This window comes from Rattus norvegicus, chromosome 8 (assembly GCF_021556685.1).
Source record: "Rattus norvegicus strain SHRSP/BbbUtx chromosome 8, alternate assembly SHRSP_T2T, whole genome shotgun sequence".
In the NCBI taxonomy this organism is placed as follows: Eukaryota; Metazoa; Chordata; class Mammalia; order Rodentia; family Muridae; genus Rattus; species Rattus norvegicus.
Window position 1 is genome coordinate 110441321 of NC_141541.1, and position 22148 is coordinate 110463468.

Here is a 22148-nt window from a genome sequence, read left to right on the forward strand (position 1 = left end):
TATGCACAGAACATATATATCACACACACACACACACACACACACACACACACACACACACACGGGAGGTGATAGAAGAAGAAGCCTGAAGTTATCCTCTGACCTTCACACAATACTGAAACAAAAAGCAAAAAAAACAAAAACAAAAACAAAAACAAAAAACAAAAAACAAAAAACAAAATGAAACAACAACAAAACAATCACAAAAAAAGAAGCCGTGAGACATTAGGTGTCAGAAGAGTGACAGGGACTTGAGGATTGCAGGAAATGCTTTGTGTGAGGAACTAGATAAAATAATATTTAGCTAGTGGAGGTGATTATGGAAAAATTTTCCTTAAACATGGAATTCACTAAACATAAACATTGGTCCTCGGTGATCAACCAAAGGTCAGCACAACGTCAAAGTGTGAGAGGAGGTTCCAACCCAAGGCCTGGGAGTGTGGAGTGATCTTTTTCAATGATGAGTAACGAGGGCTTGCGGCAGAACAGGCCATCTAGCACCATGTCTGAGCTGCCCATCAACACAAATATTTAAAAAAAATGAAAGATGGAGAATCCTTTCTCAGGGTTGCCAGAGGAAGAAAGCATACAGGGAGAAGTTTGGGAAGCAGGCCCTGTTGTTGCTGTTCCAGATGTTAGCAATCTGCTACCCTGAGTGCTCCGACCACAAAACACTGAGGCATGGTCAGCAAAGAGTGTTTGGCAATTAGCTTAGAAGTTCAAGCAGTACAGGGCTTCCTAAGGGTTAGACCCACTGCGGACAAGCCCCTGCGAAAAGAAATGTCAGACTATAGGAGTGTAAAAGCACATTTACACTGGCGATGCTGACCCTTCTCAAGACAGAGTGACAGTTATAAATAGCTTGCAGCTTGCAGCCACCTTCTTTCCTTTCTGCATCCATATATACAAACCATCTACCAAGCTGATGCTGGGTGTGAGGTCAGACCCGGGGTTCAGAAAGCATCTTGCCCTGGCTCTTGATGGCTTACGGCCTTTGCTTAGATTTTCCTCAAGAAACAAACAGAAAGCAGACTGTCTCCTAGTCAGAGACAAAAATGGAGGCTAAGAGATGGCTCCATGGGTGAAGAGTTTTCTGTGCAAGCAAAAGGAACTCAGTTCATTTTCCCAGCATGCATTGTAAAATCAGGCACAGCAGTGCACACCAGTGCTGGTGGAGACCGGTGAGTCCCTAGCCAGTCAAGTCAAATGGGTGAGCACCAGGTACCGTGAATCATATCTCAAAACCTAAGGTGGAAGATACTTATGCTGACCTCTGGCCTCCGTGTGAACATACATACATATGTATATGCATGTAAGCACATGCACATACACTGAAAACCAAATGATTTTTCAAATGTACAACACAAAAACCTACATCAGTGTGACATCAAACCTCTCTCTCTCTCTTGCAGCACACTGAGGCATATGGAGATCCCTTCACTAAAGCTCTGGTCAGCAAAAAGTGAGCTAATTTTGAAGAGAACAGCCTCCTCTGAGTTTGCTGACAACCCTATCTTAACAGACAAATGCGTGAGAAAACGTTGACTTTCGGAAATATTTAAAAGCATCTCCAACGCGTAGCATCCAAACAGCAAGAAGTTCCCAACTGATATCTCTGTCCTAGGTGAAGAGTCTTGATAGCACGGGGAGCTTTCCTGCCTACCTGCTCCAAGAGTCCCTCCCTGTAGGCAGCCTCAGTGTGCTGGGGGCCTGAGGGGTGAGGCCTGTCACCAACCCTCTGAACCCTCCATATATGCTCCAGGCTCTACTGACGCGTGTACTCCAGACTTCCCATCCTGTTCTCTGCCGCGGTTCACTCTTATCCCCAGCTAACGCTGTGCATTGTGGGACTGCACACTTCTCTGACCATCTCAGTAAACACTGCATGAAAAGACATGCCGGAGAAGGTTTGGTTACTCTGAGGACCAGTGAGACCTGGGACTACCCCAGCACACAGACTCATTCAAACATTCACCCACACTCTCAGACAAATCTGCTCCCACACAGACACTCATACCTACACACAGGTTCACTCACATACACTCAACACAAGTCTATTCACACACTCAAGTGCTCTCATGCAATTTCACTTTCACACACACACACACACACACACACACACACACACACACACACTCCCCTCCCCAACACTCTAAACTATTACATAGGCACATATACTCACAGCCCTCACCCTTCTACACATTCATGTATTCCACATATTCACATGCATACACACTTGCATATAGTCACACACACACACACACGCATGCACGCACACATACACACATATAGTCATAGGTATACAGGCACATATGGTACTCATGCACACATTCACACAAACTCTCACACAGGAACACTCAAACAATCAAACTCACACAACCATACACTTACAGACATATTTTCATCAACAAACAGGCATACTTTCATTAGCACACACATATATATTCACACATTTACACAGGCATACACATACATATTACATACAAGTTATACTTTCATGCACACTCAAACACAGCATACACATATACATTCACATACTCACACAGGCATATCCCTCCACGAATATACACAGGTATACACAGACATTTGCACATGTGTGGCCATTACACAATCAGGCACACTCCACGTATATGCACTCCCACACACAGATACACATATGCCCAGTCACAGGCACATAAAAAGTACACACACAGAAGCACACTTATACTCACACATAGGTGGGCAAAGGTATATGCAGACTCACTCAGACAGACATACACACACACACACACACACACACACTCACACACTCACACTAGCCCCTTAAAAGATAAAACATAAACCAAGAGAAAAGAGTGAGGGGTGCTTCTTAACCCTTCAAGAGGGAACGCAGCAGCAGATTGCCACCACCCTCCCTGTGAGTTTTCCCAGCATTGCTCTCAGAGCCCCGCCCCAAGCTCGCCTGAAGAGGGCGGCACTAGCTAAGTGAGACCTGAGTTTTCATCCTATGGTGTGAGTTCTATCCTAGCTAATTTTTCCAATGAGGAAGTGCCATATCCCAGAAGGCACCAGAACCTACCTCATTCTCACAGCACGGGAGCCAGACTCACAGCCCCTAACTCCTGCCACTCAGCTTCCCTGCCTCTCTACAGGTCAAAAGGTAGATCAGGGACAGCCTCCAGGGAGACTTACAGGGTTGGCCGCCCTTGTACCTTCTCTTCCGAGTCACCTTGAGGCCCCCTGTTCATTCTATTTCTCCATCCAAAGCTGCCAAGGGACACCTCAATGCACTTGAAGAAGGAGTAAAAGGAGCAGGACAAGCTCCGGCTTGCCTCTGTGATCCATCAAAATTTCTCCCGTGTGGGTGACAGAAAAAAGGGTTTTTGCGGTCAGAAATGTAACAAGGTAATTATTTTCACACCAGTCCTTCTGCACAGTTTTTCACAGACAGCAATTTTATAAGGCATAATTATCTATTTTCGTTTGCCTCATAAATTCCTCCTTTCCATTCCATCCCCTGGTAAACTAGAAATTATTTAAAATGAAGCTGTGCAACCCGATGCCTGGTTTCGCTTGGCTGTGCCCTTCCTCCTCTCTTCCCGTCTGCTCCCTCTGGCTGCCTCTGCCGTGGTCCCCTTACCATCTTGACCTTCTCTTGTCATTTGATGGAGGCAGGTGGGGTGGCTCACACCTGCAATCTCGGCAGTTGGGAGGCAGCAGCAATAGGACTGATAGGACCGAGAACTGAAGGTCGTCCTTAGCTACATAGGGAGTTCAAGGCCAGCCTAGGTAACACGAGATCCTCCTCTTTACAGAAGAACTGAAATCCAGCTTTGTGGGCCATCGCTCCTGCTGAACTTCTGGCTCCAACAGCCTTTAGTGACATAGTTGCACAGGTACTCGGGGGCTTTACCTATGCCCTTCCCTCCCGACAGCACACCTAAGTATAGGAGGTCAACTGCTCCCTTGTCACCAGGGGTCTTCAGGTCACGGTTATGGGCGGCCAGTGGGTTCTTCTCAGGACTGAACCGAAACTTGCCACTACCACCCCCACTCCAAACACATCATTTTTACTTCCAGATCTCCAACATCCTCTTTTGCTGGAAACTGCACTGTCTTCTTCACACTTTCCAGGGATATAACCAAAGCAAGTTCTAACGTCGATGGAGAGTTTACTATGAACCAGGCACAGGGCCAAAGATGCTATAATATGATTTTTCTTAATCCTCATAACAACTTAGAGAGGCACAGAGAATAGAATGAGAGTATGAGAAGAAACGGGAGATGGGTGACAGTGAGGAAATGAGGTCAAGTCATGGAGAAGGCAGGAGAAGGTCAAGATGTCAATGAAGCACCCAAGTCCACCTTTGAAACACAGTGAGTAAAGGCTTAGTCTGTGTGCTTCCTCAAGACCTTCTCAAGATAAGGGCATCTTAGACACTCCAGGACTACTAGGGTTCTGGGGCCTCTGGGCAATGCACCAGGTGAACAGCAGGAGAAAACAGATGCTATGAAGATGTGTTTAGTCTTTGTTCTCTACATCTTTTCTAGTATACAGCTCCTAAAGTCCTTAGCATCCCCATAGTTATCAGACATCTAAATGCGAGAAGTTTCAGGATGGGAACTGATTACTAAGGCAGTATTAGGAGGGGAGATTTTTCTAAGCCCCTGATCTTGGGGAAGAGAAAGGGGTTGATGATTAAATTGATCGCCAATGGCCAAGAAAGTAAACAATCAGGGGTGGGTAATAGATTTCCATAACCATAAAATCCCCAAACAACTGGGTTGAGAGAACTTCTAGCACCTCTATGGGCTTCTTTCGGTCCAGGCTTCACTTCATCTGTGCATTCATGTACCCATCCCCTTTGTGAAATTCTTTATGATGAGCTGCAAATGCTGTCTTTCACGGTCTTGTGAACGGCTTGGGTACATTAGTCAAATTAAAGTTGGGGTTTGTGGGAACCTCAATTTATATAATTGACTGTTCAGGAGCACAGGCTCAAGCACCAGGGGTTTCTGATTAGTATCCAAAGCTGAGGAGTAGCCTTGTAGGACCAGGCATTGGCTGTGTGTAGATGGGTAGATGCTTGAGATCACAGATTGATTAAAGAATCTGTAGTTGGTTCCCACTGATGCAGGCTTACTTGTTTGTTGGTGGGGAGAAATGCCCAGACCTTTAAGGGCCCTAGAAATCTTCAGTGTTGAGTGTACTGTAGAGGCAGGAAAAAAATATGGTTGTTGGCATCTCCTAGAGTCATGATGGCAATGCAGAAACCATATTTACTGAATCACAGCAAGCTCAAAGCTTAGAACTGGCTCCTCCGCACCTTCCTAGACCTCCCTCCATGCTGCTAGGACACAACACTGTCCCTGATGCTTCCTTAGTCTCCCCTTCTGTCTCAGGTCCCTACAGAAAATGATCCTTTGGGACCCCCTCACCAATGGTGAAGTACAAGGGCCTAGATCACCAGACTTCCTCTGAAGTTTCACTGCCAGGAAGGGAAAAGGGGTCAGTTGAAGCCCACCTTTAACTGTTCCCCCCAAACTCCCACCTCACCCTGTGCATGGCTTAAGCTAGGAGGATGAACTCATCTGGGAGTGTATGGGAAAGTATTGGGCCAGAGTTTGCCAAGGATCCATTGGCCAGGCCCTGTAATGCCAGAGATATAACCCTGTAGCCCTGGGCAAAGGAAGATACAGACAGGTGGGAGGAAAAGGAAGGAAGGAAGGAAGGGAGGGAGGGAGGGAGGGAGGGAGGGACGGAGGGAGGGAGGGAGGGAGGGAGGGAGGAAGGAAGGAAGGGGGAATTTAGTATCTGCAGGCCAATAGAAGTCATATGAATTCAGACTCTGTAGGAATGAACAGCCTCTTCTGTCTATATCCCTGAGGTCAGTAGACTCCACACTGCCCCTTTAATCCTGCCTTGGGATTCACCCATATCCCACTGAATTTGTTGATGAGCCTCAAAGACCGGCAGGATAGACAAGGCTTCCAGAGCCTCTCAGACACCCAGAGAATTTCTAGGTCTCCTAGTAGATTCAAAAGAATATACCCCACTCCCACACGTACATAGCAGATGTGCAGCTTTGTCTTCGCGCAGGTCCCTCAACAACTGGAGCAGAGGCTGTCCCTAAATTTGTTGTGTGCCTGCTGATCCTGTTCCCCTGAGTCACCTTGTTTAGCCCCAGTGAGAGAGGAAGAGACTGGTGTGAGGAGTGGGGGAGAATGGGTGGAGAAATTTTGAGGGGGGAGAACTGAGAGGAGTTGGGGAGGAAGAGGGAGCTGACACTGGGATGTAAGTGTATACATAAATTAACTAATTTAAAAACCAAAAGGAAAAGAAAATAAGAAAAAGCCTGAACAGGGCTACAGAATTTCCCACTGTCAATGTTTAGGTGGGATTAATGAAAACTTTTATGTGCCTATGTGCATGTGTGTTCATACACATTCCTTTGTGAGAGCAATTAATCACACACATGCACGTTTGTGTGTGTATGTATGTGTGTGGGTGGGTATGTATGTATGTGTGTGAGTGTGTGTGTGTGTGAGTGTGTGTGTATGTGTGTGAGTGTGTGTGTGTATATGAGTGTGTGTGAGTGTGTGTGTATGTGTGTGAGTGTGTATGTGTGTGTATGTGTGTGTGAATGTGTGTGTGAGTGTGTGTGTATATGAGTGTGTGTATGTGTGTGTGTGAATGTGTGTGTGAGTGTGTGTATATGAGTGTGTGTGTATGTGTGTGAGTGTGTGTGAGTGTGTATGTGTGTGAGTGTGTGTGAGTGTGTGTGTGTGATTGTGTGTATGTGTGTGAGTGTGTGTATATGAGTGTGTATGTGAGTGTGTGTGTATGTGTGTGTAAGTGTATGAGTGTGTGTGAATGTATGTGTGTACATGAGTGTGTGTGTGAATGTGTGTGAGTGTGTGTGTATATGAGTGTGTGTGTATGCGTGTGAGTGTGTGTGAGTGTGTGTATGTGTGTGAGTGTGTGTGAGTGTGTGTGTGTGTGTGTGTGTGTGTGTGTGTGCTAAAACTCACCAAGTAGGTCAAGCTGTCTAGCCACTGAGCCTTGGCTCCGACTGTCCCCAGCCCTGGGACTGTGAGCATACAGTACCATATCCAGTTCCATTCTGTGGGTTCTAGGATTAGACTCACATCCTCCATGTTTTACCAACCAACGTCTCATTCCAGGTCTGCAGAAACATTTCAACATTACAAATATACAGCATATACGTGATGTCCCCAAAGATTGACAGGATTCATTAGAAATATTTGCTCTTCCCAGGTCCAGTGAGCAGGGCTGTGATCCTAGCTACTAAGAAGGCTGAGGCAAACATGTTACCACAGGCTTCCTTTGGCAACTTAAGGAGACATAAGCTTAAAAATAATAATAAAATAAAATCAAAAGGCAGATCAGGAAGCATGGTGTGAGATGTTAGTTTAGAGGGAATATGTTTGTTTAGTAAGGAAAAGACCAGAGGTTCCATCCTTAGTATTGAACACTTGTTCATAATCCTTAGCGTAGCAGAAGTGCTGCAACCATGCACAGGGCATGTTTTATATTTATAAAGTTTTTCTATAAATATATCTATAAAATGTTTTATAGAAAAGAGTAGACTGCTGACGTAATCTCACTTGAACACAGCACAATGGCCAGAAGCTAGACCCAAGGCCCTCCAACGGTCTAGCTGGCTCTTGGGCTCTCCTGTCTGCTCTGTCCTCTGGTTCACAGAACCGGGCAGACAGATGCTCACCGTCCCCATACATTTATAAATATAGATCTTCTTCGCCTTCTGTACCCAGGCGGCCTACAGCTGCTTCCTGACGGGACAGACAAAGCCTTCGTTTTGCAAGCTGAACCAGTCCTCCTGGCTCCAGGCCTCCACCGGCCCCTGCGGCTGGGCTCGCACTCCTGCACACTTGTCTCACTAGACTTGCTGGGCTCAGTTAGGAGCCCCAAGGCCACAGTGCAGGGCTGTGCCTTCCCTCAACCGCTCTACATATTCTCCTTGAATCTTAAAAATTATTTACTCTGGTGATGTGCCGTGCCTTTTTAAGAGAACAGATGGCACCTCCAATTAGAATGCTTTTAAAGGAAACCCTAATGAGAATATAAAAGCCAACAAATTGACTTTTTCATACAGTACTTCCCTGGCACACAATAAATCAAATATATAATGAGGCTCGGGGAAATAGTAGCTTTATTTATGCATGTTTTGCCTAGCATTGTGTTGTACCCATGTCCTGCTCCCTGAGTCTCCTCACCGAGTGCTTGCCCCCCTCCAGGATAAGAGGCAATGAGTCCAGAGATGGTCTTGTGCTTTGATTGTCCAAGTGTGCTTTGATTTAGCAGTTTGTAGTCTGACGCTTCTCTCTCTAATCTAGAGGCACAAGGAAAGGGGTGTGTGTAAAGGTGCACTCGCCACGGTGACACACTCCCTCCCCATAAAGATTAGAAGGGGACAGTACAGTGGAATCCCATTGGTGAGTATTCCAGAGCTAGCTGGACCAGAGGTGGGAGGGGAAGGCCTGCATGGTCTAATTTAAAGCTGGTTTCAGGATCTGGGTGGTGTGGAGTGAGGAGTTTCCATGCTCAAATCAGAGGCATTGGAATATTCGTATTTCCCCCAACAACTGATACTATAGTTCTATCAGGTAGGAGGCCTAGAAGATAAACATTGATAAATAAATGTCAGAAGATAAACACGCATGAGCATTCTGGGCCTCTGGCTATATGGACTGACTTCTTCCAGGTAACCTTATCACGAGGCTGGGTGAGTTGACGATTTGCCCCCTGAAGCGGGAAGCTAAGGGCCTGTATATGGATGAGTTGATCTGCAGATGGAGCCTGGTCAGAGGCTGTGAGCAGGAGTGCAAGTGCCAGAGGCTTTGCCTGTTGTGCAGGCTGGTGTTTGGTCTGGGCACCCAGGTAGTGATTTAGCATCTTTAATGGAATCTAAAGTGTATTCAATACTGCTTTTTAGGCAATATTGGCTCGTGGAAGATTGCCATCCAAGAGGCCCTTAGAAATCATAAGAGGAGACAACACCACAGAAAGACAGGGACTCTGGGCAGCAGGAGAGGAATCATTTCTGTCAATCTCTGCCCACCTGAAAAGGAAGGCCGGGGAAATCAGTTTACAAGACGATGAGCTTTTCCTCAGCTCAAATCTATAAGCATCGATTGAGCGCAGGACCTTGATCTAGAAGATGCTTTCATTTCTCCTCTGCACCCAGCAAAGGTTATATATGCTACAAGGCCAGGACTGAGAAATTCTTCTACCCAGATGAGTTTTCTTTTCTGTCTATCAAATTGTGTGCATGAAATATATCTCTGTGGCCCTCTTCCCTGGACTGAGAGGGAACTGGCTATGGGATGGGGCATGCTCACAGTGAGCCACCCCAGAACATCTAGTGCGGAAGAAAGTTGTAGTCTGGTTACAGTCTGACCTGCAGTATTGATCCTAGAATGCAATGGGAATACTGAGAGGAGAGAACATCTCTGCTCCGGGGCTTTAACATTTAGAGAAGGAAAAGTTGTATAAAGTGCTGCTCGGGGAGAACCATGGTCTCTGCCTTCTGTTCTTATGGGAAAGAAGACCAGGAGGAAATTACGCTTTCCCTTCCTAGAGAGTACAGCCGTTCCTCTGCTTTCAGAAGAATGGCTGCGTTTCTTTCTACCTCAGATGATGGAAGAGTGAAGATAGCTGACACATTAACCCTCAGACTCTAGAATTTGGGACACTAGATGGACACTGTAGTCCGGCTTCTGGTCTTGTCATTTGGCAAGAGATCAGGTGTTGGACACGACAAGGGACACAGGCAATAAACATAGAGATTTGATACACAAGGACTTTCCTTTAGTAGCTAAATGAATAGACAGTAGCTAAAACTATGAGAATTCAAGGGAAACAAACATAGGGGAGATACTCTGAAGAGTGATTTTCAATTGCAGGGACCAGAAGAGAGGGGCATCTTAGAGGAGAGAAATGCAAGAGTTACTAGTTATTACAGTGCATGGGTAGATTTTGATTTTACACATCAACAACACTTTAGGTGGGCAGTGTTAGAATCTGGTGGGCAGAAGTTGCCCTGGATGTGTGTGAGAGGAGAATTCTTTCATCTGGAAAGAGGAGTGTGAAAGAAGTCAATCTTAGCCAACAGTTTGAGGCTGAGACCAGAAAGCTCTTTCTTTCAGCACCGTGGCCAGCACCCCCACTTAGCAATTCCAGGGAGGGTGTGACCTGGTCTCTCCCCCTGCTACACTTTCAACATTTGCACAAAGCAGCAGACTGCCCAGCCCACAGCCCTTACTAGACACTTACTAGTGCACGCCACTTCTGGGGGATCAAAGTCTGCTCGGTAATAGCCAGTCCGGCAGGTGCAGATGGGAGACGCCTCTGAAGGGGAGCGGCTGTTGGAGGGGCAGTGGGAGCAGCCTTCAGCTTCCTGGCTGGCCTTGAAGGTTCCCGCAGGACAGGCTACAACACAAAGATCATGTGAGAGTTAATAGAAGAACGGTAACCAGACACCCTTCCCTGGAAACAGAAAATGAAGGTTGTCACCCTAAAACAAAAGGACGTTGAGTTCCCTCCTCACACCAAGACTCACAGAGTGAGCAGCCCAGGAGAGGATCCTGATTAATATTTCAGTTCTTCAAACATCTTGACAGTGGCCCTTCTCATTTGAACAATGTGAAAGTGATTTTTCCACTCTCAGGCTTGTCAACAGATTTTATTGGTAAGGTGAGCCTAATTGTTTAGCTGGGCACTTGCTACACAAATGTCTATTTCTTCCTCCTGCCTTAACAATCATGGCCTTTCTCTGAGCCCTTGATGAAGGAACGTAGCCTGTAGTCTCGGATAAAAAGGGGTCTTTGTTGCCAATGACCAGATTCTTAAATGTCATAATGCAACAAACACAAGGAGCACTGCGGTGTGCTCATTAGCACTCGCTATGAATGATGGTTAAAGCACGAGAATTTACAGCAAACCTTTACCAAAAAAAATTCAAGTGATTTCAAGGTCACTGCCTTGAAAGCACCATTCTACCTTAATTGCATTTTGATATGCTTTCGAGAGTGGGGCAAGAAAAAGATGGGGCTCTCTAGGCAGCTTGTGTCACCTTTCATCCACACAAAAAAATAGGAAAGTCTGTGAAGAGTTGGTATAACCTGGTGCTTACTCGGGGTGTGCTCACTTATGGGTACCTCTTCTAATGTCTTGGAGAGTCAGTCTATTGGGAACCATGTCCTAAAATGCTTGTCTCCATAGTGTTCCACAAGCGGTGGCCATGACTCATCTACTGAGACCTGAGACACATGATGTCATCCTTGCATACCACCAGAACTATAATCCCATCTTCCCTATTTTCCCCAAGGGCTGACCTTACCACACCATTCCCTGCTTCTTCCCATTCCCCTAAAACCGGCTCTGAGTAGGAATCCTTGAGATTGGGTAAAACTTACAGCCTAGTCAAGTTGTTTGGATTCCCTACAAACTTCAGTAATTCATTCAACAAATATTCCCGGTGCATCTTTTGAGACCCTGCCACAAGGGTTACAAACTGCCATTGAGTAGTTTTGGTTCTATTGTGGCCACACTATTTGTCTTAGTTAGGTTTACTATTACTGTGATAAAACACCATGACCAAAAGCAATTTGAGATGGAAAGTGTTTCTTTCCCTCTCGGTTCTATGTAACAGTGTATCATTAAAAGCAGTGAACTCATACTGGACAGACACCTGGAGGCCGGAGCTGATGCAATGATCAGTGATCCTAGAGGAGAGCTTCTTTTTGGCTTGTTCTCCATGGCTTGCTCAATCTGCATTCTTACAGAACAGAGGACCACCAGCTCGGGGGGGGGGGGGGTAGCCCCTCCCACACTAGGTTAGGCCCTCCCCCATTGATCACTAATTAAGAAAATGCTGGTCTGCTTTCTAATAGAACCCAGCCCCATCTACAGCCCCATCTTATAAAGACAGTTTCTCCAGTGAAGCTCCCTCCTCTCTGATGACTCTAGCTTGTGTCAAGTTGACATAAAACTAGCCAGGACACTAGTATAGTATGGTGTGATTGTCACCTGAACGGAGCTGTTGTAAAGGCTTCCACTTAGAGGAAGCTCATCTTCTCAAATACATTGTTTCTTCCTGAAAAGTGTGGTGGGTTCTTTAATAACAGCAGTAGCCACCATCTGTTACCTCGCCTTAAGTGTTTTATGTACATTACTCTATGGGGTGGCTATTATTAGCTCCATTTTGCTAATGAGGAAGTTGGGACATGGAGAGGTTAAAAACCTTCTCAGGATCACTTAGTGGGAGAGATGATGGTGACGGTGCACGTGGAAGCTACTTTCAAAACATCTATGGCTTCCCTGCCAAGACAAGGAGAAAGAACATCTCCTACGCCGGGATTTCTCCATCCGATGCTCACTTGGGTGAGGAGACAGTCTAAAGTTACACCGGATGTGCCCTGGATGGGAGCCCACTGCAGATGGGAGGGAAACTCTGTAATGTGGAAAATTCTGGAATGGTGTAACCCAATGGCATTCCATGGAATACAAATTCTTTGAGTCTTCTATGCCCATTGCTTACAGAAAAGATGGGTCTAAAAATAAAGAACGTAGTTCACTGTTTACTGCAGAACGTCTCGGAACTTCAGAAAGCAAGGTCTTGAATGCTAGTATTCTTTTTGCGCCCCCCCCCCCCGTTTTGTTTTCTTTTCCCCAAGAAGGCCTCCTCTGCAGTGCATCCCCTGAGACTCACATTCCCTGAAACACACTGGGTACACTGTTGCTTCAATACAATAATTGCCGTTGTAACACACGTCAGAAACAGGCCACTCGCTGACCCGTGTTAACACACTCAGAAGAAAACAAAATGAAATCTCTGCGGCAAGGAAAAGAATAAGTTTGAATTTTCAAACAAAAGCATCAATCAATAAGACCCTAAGCAGAAAGCATCAACTGTCATATGTGAGGCAGTCTAAAATCCAGCTCCCCCTAATCTGCCTTTCTGAGCCCATTCAGTCAGGGCTCTCTCCCTCTGTCTTGCCACTCCTCTCTCTCTATCTTGGTCTTCTCGTTTGGATAGGAATCTTCACCCCTTTGCACTGAGTCTCTAGTATTCCTACCCTGCCAGTTCCGCTGCCTCCAGACAGCAGGGTACCTTCCTGGAAAAGGGAGGGAAGCTGGTGACTACTCATGCATTCATATTCAGTCCCTGCCACGCTGTAATTTTCTTAATGTACTGGTCCAAGAAGAACAAAGTGTTTTCACTTCCTTCCCAGCACTTAAAAGCCACCTCACATTACATTTAATAAGTTAACAGCATAAACAGTCATCCTGATAGCCACAAGTGGAAGTGGGGTTTGCAAACGCCTTTCGCCTTTCTCTGAGATTTCTGATGAAGGAATGGGAAGTCTCTGTTCTGGGTAGCTGGGTCTCCAAGGAGAGGGACTAGAAGCTAAACTATTTATTTATTATGGGTATATATATTCTCTCTCTCTATATATATATATATATATGTGTGTGTGTGTGTGTGTGTGTGTGTGTGTGTGTGTGTGTGTATGCATGTGGATATCGGAAGTCAAAATTGGTTATCTTCCTCGAAACCTTGTTTTTTGACACAGGTTGCTGAACATGGAGCTCTCCAATTCTGCTAGGCTGGTTAGCCTATGAGCTCTAGTGATCCTCCTATCTCTTCATGTGCCCATGTCACTGAGGCTATAGGCATATACCACTGCACCCTGCTTTTTTAATTATTAGGCAGGTTCTAGGGATCTGAGCTCAGACATTCATGCTTACAGAGCAAGCACTTTTCTTACTATCTCCCCAGAAGCCCACAAGCTGGACCTTCGAGACAGGCCCAGAAATGGTTGGAAGAGAGAGTTCTGACTTCATAGTCCCCAAGGAAATGAGGACTGGACCATGGCTGAAGCATCCTTGCTCTGGCTTCTACATTTGCTGATTCCCACCAAGGTGAGTATCTGTGAATGCCAGCACCACTCAGAGGCTCCGTTTGTTCATTATATAAAATATCTACCTATCCTTTTCACAACTTACAGGTCAGCAGTACTTAAGAAACCCAAATATGCCCTCATGTACCACACCAGGATAGCTCCCCTCAACCCAGTCTGCATACCCTTTTTGAAAGTTGAGTTTTCTTTGAAATGACTTTACAATTCAAAGTCGGAATAGACATTTGGAGCCCTAAAGAAGGCATTAAAGTCTTAGAAACAAATGGGAAAATGTGTTTCTGCTTAGACTGTTTTTGTCTAGATGGATGGTGAACCATTGTGTTTATAAGATACATTTTACCTATAATTGCAACATAGTGGCATTCCATATGTTAATATTTTAATGAAATCTGTGTCCAGACGGTCTGTAACTTGTAAGGACTGCCTTTCTAAATCCGTGCACTGAACTTGGAGACAGTAATGTGTAATCACGCCAGCGTGATGTTTTCTTATATAGTTTATGTTTTAAATAACAGTTAAAGTGACAGGCTAGTTTGCAAAACCTTTTAAACTCATCTTGTATCAGATTCTACTAATCAGAAATAAATGCTGGCACTGTTGTTTCTTACTAAGAAAACTTAGTAAAGGCACACTTCCCTTGAGAAAAAATAGCTTTAATTAGAAGTGATAAGTGTGCATTTAAGTCAATTCTGGCAAAGAAGATATAGACCCGTGGATAAAAGAAATGACTGTGAAGGACTCCTTGTGCAAGTGTGAGGACCTAAGCTTGAGACCCCAGGACAGAATTGCAGTGCTCCTATAGTGGGATGAAAGGCAGACACAGGAGAATTCCCAGGATCCCACAGGCCAGATAGCTTGCCATGTGCAGTGGGGAAACAGTAAGAAACTGCCTTGAGTGAAGTAGAAGATGAGGACTAATAGTCTAGGTTACCCGGTGACCCTCTGACTTCCACAGGAGTACCATAGCATGTGTGTGGCCCTCACATGAACATGTGCATACACACTCACATACATCTCAGTACATCATACATCATCTCATCTTAGTGATGAGACTCAGCCCTGTATAAGCCAGACAGAGTGGTACCTGTCTGTACTCTCAACACTTGGAAGGTCAAGGCAGGAGGACTAGAAGTTCAAAGTCATCCTCAGCTCAGAGATAGCCTGGACTACAGAGACAGTTTCCAATAACAACAATAATAAAAGATTCAGACGTAGAGATGATGACAGAGCAGGAATTAAAGAGGTGGGAGCCTTGGGGAGAAGACTTGGGCAAGAATCATTTGAGCAGGATTATAAGGGTGGATGGGAAGCTGCTCGCACTTCCTCATGTATTCCTGGAATATAATAAGACAGCACGGCATAAGGCTGCATTTCTGACACAGGAAGGGATCACAATTGTCTTTATGTCTTTCAAAGGGGGAAGAAGGGTCCCTCTCCTTCATGGTAAGTGACCAGGTTTAGACAAAGGGTAAGATGGTACAACAGAGGTGGGGGTGGGCATAGACTCTCCATCCTCTCTCCCTCTTCCTGCTCCAGCAGAGGGAGGGGATGGGACCCTAGTGCTCCGCTCCTAAACACACACGTACTTCCCATCCTCCAAGCAAAACACTCACTTCCCTCCCCTTTAAGCAACACGAGGAGGCTGGCATGTGTCATCTCTAGCAGAAGGTCACCTTGGGATGCTACCCCCACCCCCAGTTCTCGGCACCTCAAAGCTGTGACAAATTGCCTGCGCTTACAATGCTCTGGAGAACGCCCCTCTCCTCCCGTCCCTGCACGAAGCCTTCCCAGTGACACAGAATCCATCACCTACAGTACTATTACTTTATAAAGAAACAGATTAAGTGTCTCATAAACAGCGCGGTGATTGAGATAATGGAAAGCGCCTCTCGTCCCCTGTCTGCAGCATCAGGTTATGAAGCTTCTCCAAGCAGCCAGGAAGGGGAAATTAATAGAAGCAAGAGGGAATAACCACTTTTATGCAATTTCCTCAGGAGATAGTGGACCATCTAATCTTTATTGGAGCCCTTTAACCTGTCACTCACCACTCACCAGAGCCTCTTTAGCTCGCACAATTTTTCCTGATATCTAAGGAAGATAAGACGGAAACCTCAAAATATTATTTGATAATTTTTTTTCAAAGGTGGAGGGTGCCCACTGCCTCTATCCCCTCCTTTCTCAATGGAGGCCTCAGAAAACATTTTTATGCAGCAGAAGTGGGGGAGAGCTTAACTATTCTCAGTGCATAGTCCAGGAGGTCAGCGCAGCTCTGCAGGAAGAGACTCTTCTCTTTGCATTTTAAATGTGGTTTTTTCTCTCTACCACTGCCTTCTGTCCTTGCACTCTCTTTTTAATAATCTGATTACTTCTCTTGATCTAATTTTTTTCCCCAAATGAGTTTGCAAAGGTTCATGCCCATGAATATTCATCTCCTGCTTAAGATCAGCACCTCTTTCTCAAGGCAGGTCTAACTCAGCAGCTGGTTCAGGGAGGTCTGCCTGCCTCGTGGGGTGACAAAGAAGGGGCTGAGTGCACTGCTGTTCAGGAAGGAGGAAGCTCACTGGCACATCACCCCAGCCCCTCCTCCATTACCTCTGTGGCTTTGCAGCTGCTCAGAACTGCTAGGTAGTTATGGAAGTGAGGGACAGGCATGGCTCTGCATGGCTCCTCCCACAGTCACCATGAATGCTGGCTGACTCCACCTACCAATCTACCCACCACCTATCTACTGTTCATCCATGAATCGGTCAGCTCACTCACACATACGTCAAACTACCCACTCATTCATCAATAATTCTACTCATCCAATCCACCCACACATCCATACCCCTACCCACAATCTAGCTCCCTACCTACCCATCGACTCATCCACCTACCTACTTATCCATCCATCCATCTACCCTCCCATCCTTCCTTCTGTCCATCCATCCATCCATCCATCCATCCATCCATCTACACATCTATCCATCCATCCACCCATGAAACCATCTACCTACCAATCCATCCATTCACTACCCACTCATCCATCAAATCATACACCCAAGCAATGACTCGTTTCCCCACTCATCCCATCTATCCAGGGCAGTAGTTTGAATGTTCTCTGAAATCTGACTCTAAGTCTTTTCATGTTCGTGCTTTCCTTTCTTCTATGTATGACACAGGCCATGCACGTGTTATGGCTGGTTAAAATGGATGCTTACAGAAGGCCTACTACAGCAATGCCCCAAGATCAAAGTTATGATGATGACAACTGTAGCAGGTTGTTGTAGAGGGAAGGAGGTGGAGAAAACACCACACAGAGTGGATTCTCCCAGATTTTCTGGAGGGTTATTTAGACAAAGATTTCAAAATATTCAAACCCTTTCTTCAAAGGTAAAGACTTCCAAAGAAAAAGCAGGAAAATGGGGTAAAGACTTGCTCATGGACCCTTGCTATGGTGTTATTTCTAAGGCAAAAGAAAGAAGTGAAGATGGGGGAAGGGAAAAGAGGGGAGGGGGGAAAGGAGGAGGAGGAAGACAGAGAGGAGGGAAAGAGAAAAGGGAGAAGGGAAGAAGGAAAAAGGGAAGGAAGGGAGGGAGGAGGGAAGGGAAGAAGGGAGGGAAGACTTAAAATTCTAATAGGAAAATATTGACTAAGTAAATAGGGACATTCATGTAGTGGAATACAACACAGTCATTATTATTGTATTTTAGAAAATACTTTAGAAATAAAACTATATAAAAACTATGAACTTCATTATATATAAATGTGTGTGTTGTATGTATGTATGTATGTATGTATAATACATATAATACTAACTAAAATGAAAAACAGGAGTCTGCATTGTTTAGTAATTATTACCTTGGATATTTTATCAGTATTTTGTGATATACACATACTTTGGCAATACAAGGACATTTATTCATTACATTTAATTCTCCCTCCAAGTCCCCAGAGGACACTGAAGTATGGATACAGGCTCTGATCCCAAGGAGAGCTGGGGAAGGCAGGATAAAGCGAGCTGGAAAAGGCTCTCTCATGGAGGTGGAGGTGGCCTGTTCTCTCTGTAGGAAGAAGGGAGTGAACGGGAGCTGAGGGTGTTGCTCAGAGGAGTCAGCGTTAGAGGAGGGGTTAAAGCAGATGCAGAGATGAGAGGGTGGGGCAGAGAGAAGAGACTGTACCAGGATTCACAGAGCAGGAACCTGCTTGCCCGGGAAAGCTTAGAGAGGCTGGCAGAAGTAGCCAGGGCTGTGGACCGCTTAAGGGTGTTCTCTGGAGGAAGTAGGCCAGGGAACATACTACATTACCCAGCGCCTGTGAAGCCAAACAGATCTTCTAGGTCTTCCCTCCCTAGGCCCAGTGCCAGCTGTAATAGCCTGTGCAGTTGGGGTACTTAGTTGTGTCATACACTCGTGTCACTCACGATGACACTTGCTGAAATTGATGTGTTCTGCAGGCATCTTGACACAGACTGTAAGTCACGGTGCCATTAAGCTACTAACACAGCTGCTGGGGTAGCAAGCCAGGGACCTCCTTAGCATGGAGGATGCTGAAGAGGTGGTATGGAGGGGGTGGGGGTGGAAGGCTTTGCCTCAAAGGAGGAACTACAAGTCAGGGCCAAAGCGGATTCGGACCTGATAAGGTCTCAAGGAGGAGGGACAGGGCCCTGGGGCAGTCGGGCACATTCAACTCTGTGAGAAGCAAATATGAGACTTAGCTGAAACCCAGGTCACCGGGATGTTTTCTAATGCTCTGTGTTAATGCAGCAGACTGGAGGCCCGCATCCCCCTAAAATCAACATTGGCATTTAGAGCTGGAGCCTCAGAGAACTGATTAGATCCTGGGGATGGAGCCTCTTTGTGCTCTTACAAGAGAGCAGGGAGGCAGCCTGTTTTCTCTCTGTTCTCTGCCATGTGAACACACAAGAAAGCACCATCTGCAAAGCAGGAAGCTGGCCCTCACCAGATGCTGCGCACAGGCAACTTGATCTTTGGACAGCCCAGCTTCCAGAACAGTGAGAAAGAAATGTCTGTTGCCTAAGCAGCTCACTTTCTGCGATGACAGGCAGTCGGAGAATTACCAGCACCTGGAATTGCAGACGCAAAGGATCTTAGGCCCTGATCCAGACTAAGTACCTCAGGGGTCCATGCCAAGTCCTCATGCCCATGCTGACAAAGTGTGGGAGAACAAAACCACTGAGCCTTGGGTCATGAAAAGCGGCTGGTTGCTGGAGTGTGCGCTTGAGCAAGTCACTTCCCTTCTCCTAACTCTCGAACCTCCGTCTGCAACAAAGGGCACAGAATTACCCCCCTCCCTCCAGCTAGTGGAGAGATTTGTGCGATGTTTCTAAAAGTCCTAGAACAAAGGATTGCCTTAAGAAATATCAACAGGCTGTTCTCTGCAAGGAGCCTGCTGAATGCTTTTCTGACCATCATTCACACACCTGGAGATGGACATGGTACTGGGAGATCTCAGCATGTAAGATTAGAAGCCGTTCTTCTGGGCCACAAATATCCTATGAAATGTCACTAGTGATCAAATCAGAGGCTCACTATCCCTGTGGTTTTCACAGGGACAGAGGTCATGGTAGGATCCAGAGCAGGAAAGTGAGAGTGGGATTCACTTGGAAGCCAGGACTGAACTGGCTTCTCTTGTGGCTAACTGTGTCTTTATCCCAGGCCTATCCCCTAACCAGCAGACCGAACTAAAGGGGCCATTCTTGAGACTCACACATCCTCAGAGTGGCACTGAGACCTTAAGGACTCTGGTATGTTGTCTTACTCAGAGTTCCTATTCTTGCACAAATATGACCAAGAAGCAAGTTGGGGAGGAAAGGGTTTATTCAGCTTACACTTCCACATTGCTATTCATCACCAAAGGAACTCAGGACTGGAGCTCAATTAGGTCAGGAAGCAGGAGCTGATGCAGAGGCCATGGAGGGATGTTTCTTACTGGCTTGCTCAGCTTGCTGTCTTATAGAACCCAAGATCACCAGCCCAGGGATGGCACCACCCAGAATGGGCTGGATCCTCCCCCCTTGATCACTAGTTGAAAAAATGCCTTACAGCTGGGTCTCGTGGAGGCTTTTCCTCAACTGAGGCTTCTTTCTCTGTGATAACTATAGCTTGTGTCAAGTTGACACATAAAACCAGCCAGTACAGATGTCACAGGGAAAAAGCTCTGGAGAGGAATTCACTGTCCCCGCATATGCAGCACTAGTAGACCTCCCCCCAAAGCCTCAAGGGACAGATTGGCTCTATCCCAGTACAGGTCAAGGGAGTGGGGTGGGTCTGGAGAACCCAGGAAGACAAATACAGTGTGAAAAAGAGAGATCAGGGACATAGGAGGACTGAGCTAGGAAGGGCTATACACTCTTTGATAGGGGAGAGCTAAGACCTTTCGCAGGCTAGTCAGTGAGTGAGATTGAAATTATTTATTTCTGCAGTCTACCTCTGGATGTAAGGGAAAGGTAGAATGCTGGAAGGAATGGTAGGACTTCTTGGGGACAACTATGCCCATCTCAGATCTCTGAGGAGCAGTGCAAGCATCTGAACTGGTTCCCATGGAGACATCCTGGAGTCTGCACACAGGACATTGGTACCCATGCATGGGACGAGAGACAATAACAGTCAACAGGAGAGTGGCTTCCAGGCAAACACTTGGCCGACAGAGAGTCTGGATGTTCACAGAAGATGGGGTATGGCAGAGCAGGGTCTGTCTTACCCTGTGGAGTGGCCTGCTTATTCCCAGGGCCTTTAATAGTAAGTGGTCATCAATGACTCAGAGAGGCAAACAGCCTAGAAATGTTTAAGCCCCTCTTCCTATAGAATTCATCCTAAAGAGATAATCACATGTGGCTTGGTGATCTGAATAAATACTAGTTATTTATTGATGACTGAGAAAATAACCACATATAATGGGAACAAACAGTATTGTGCTGTACTAGTAATAACAATTTTATAACTTTTTAAATATACAACAGTGAGATGAGGGGGTGGGTTCATATTTTCTGATTTATATTTCCCCATTTTCTGCAGTAAACTTATATTACTTTTTTATACAGACAAATATTTCCCTCAAATAGCAGAATGTCAGAAAGCCCCTCTAATCGAGGGCAGAGTGGGCAGCGCAAGGATGCATTGGGAAGTGGGGTGTGTGGTGGGAAGTGCAGACTCCAACCACAGTTGTTTTTTCCTTATGGCCTCCCAAAAGCCATCCTGAGCCCCCACTGTATCAGCAAGGACAAGGGGATCACTAGATACACCCTCCTTAGCCCTGTGCACACCAAGCCCCTCCCCAGCAGAGCCCAGCTGTCAATGTTCTAAAATTGCCATCAGTCTGGTGGCTCTGTGCCCACCATGGACAAGTAGGACATATGCTGGCCATCAGGTAGCTTCCTATGTTTTCACACTGCAGTGTTTACCCTCGGGGGGGGGCCTTGTTTTTAAGCACTTCCCCTGACAAACACCTTAATGGATTCAAACAATGTCTAAACAAGTTCTGATGAATGAAGATGAATTCTTGTTGTGTCTCTATGGGTTGGACATGGCTGCTTGCTCCTGCCCAAGCCTCTCACACAGTAGGTTAGCCTGTGGTGAGTCCTCCCAGGAATGGTACCACCTTAGCTTTCCACAGAGTGAACTCAAATGCAAAAAATCACAACACCACACACACACACACACACACACACACACATGCATGCACACCACACAGCACATAGCACATAACACATAGCCATGCACCAAGAGAAAAGAAATGAGGGAAGAAAGGAAGGAAGGAAGGGCAGAAGAAAGCAGAGAGAAGAGAAAAGAAAAAAAGCAACTACACTTGGATTTATCACACAAATCTCATTTTCTCTCCAAATTCTGACAAGGCAAATAAGGCTTTCGCTTAGGAAGGTTGTTGTGAGCCCTGGATTCTTCCCCCTGAGGCTTCAGTGAGCTCACAATACCCTAGATTGGGTTAGCCAACATGCAGCAAAGAGACTGCTTCTGCCCCTGACGGCCAAAGCAGACATCACTACATTCCCGACCAATGTAGAGTAGAACTCTGGATCTTTTTTATTTTTATTTCTTGATTTATTTTATTTATTTGTTTTTGAAACAGGTTCTCACTATGTGGACGAGGCTGGCCTTGAACTCACAGAGATGCTGGAATCGATGGCATATACCACCATCCTCAGCTAAGCTCTGGAACTTTTAACACAAGGCCAAAGTGAGGCA

The 22148-nt window shown here is 45.9% G+C and overlaps 1 protein-coding gene across 1 annotated transcript in view; it reads right to left on the reverse strand.

Annotated features, from left to right (window-relative positions):
- The window catches only part of Ephb1 (Eph receptor B1), a 436332-nt gene that overhangs the window by 140309 nt on the left and 273875 nt on the right, over nt 1-22148 (reverse strand). Inside the window, 1 exon segment of the mRNA NM_001104528.1 lies at nt 10298-10453. Coding sequence (NP_001097998.1) covers nt 10298-10453 — 156 coding nt within the window.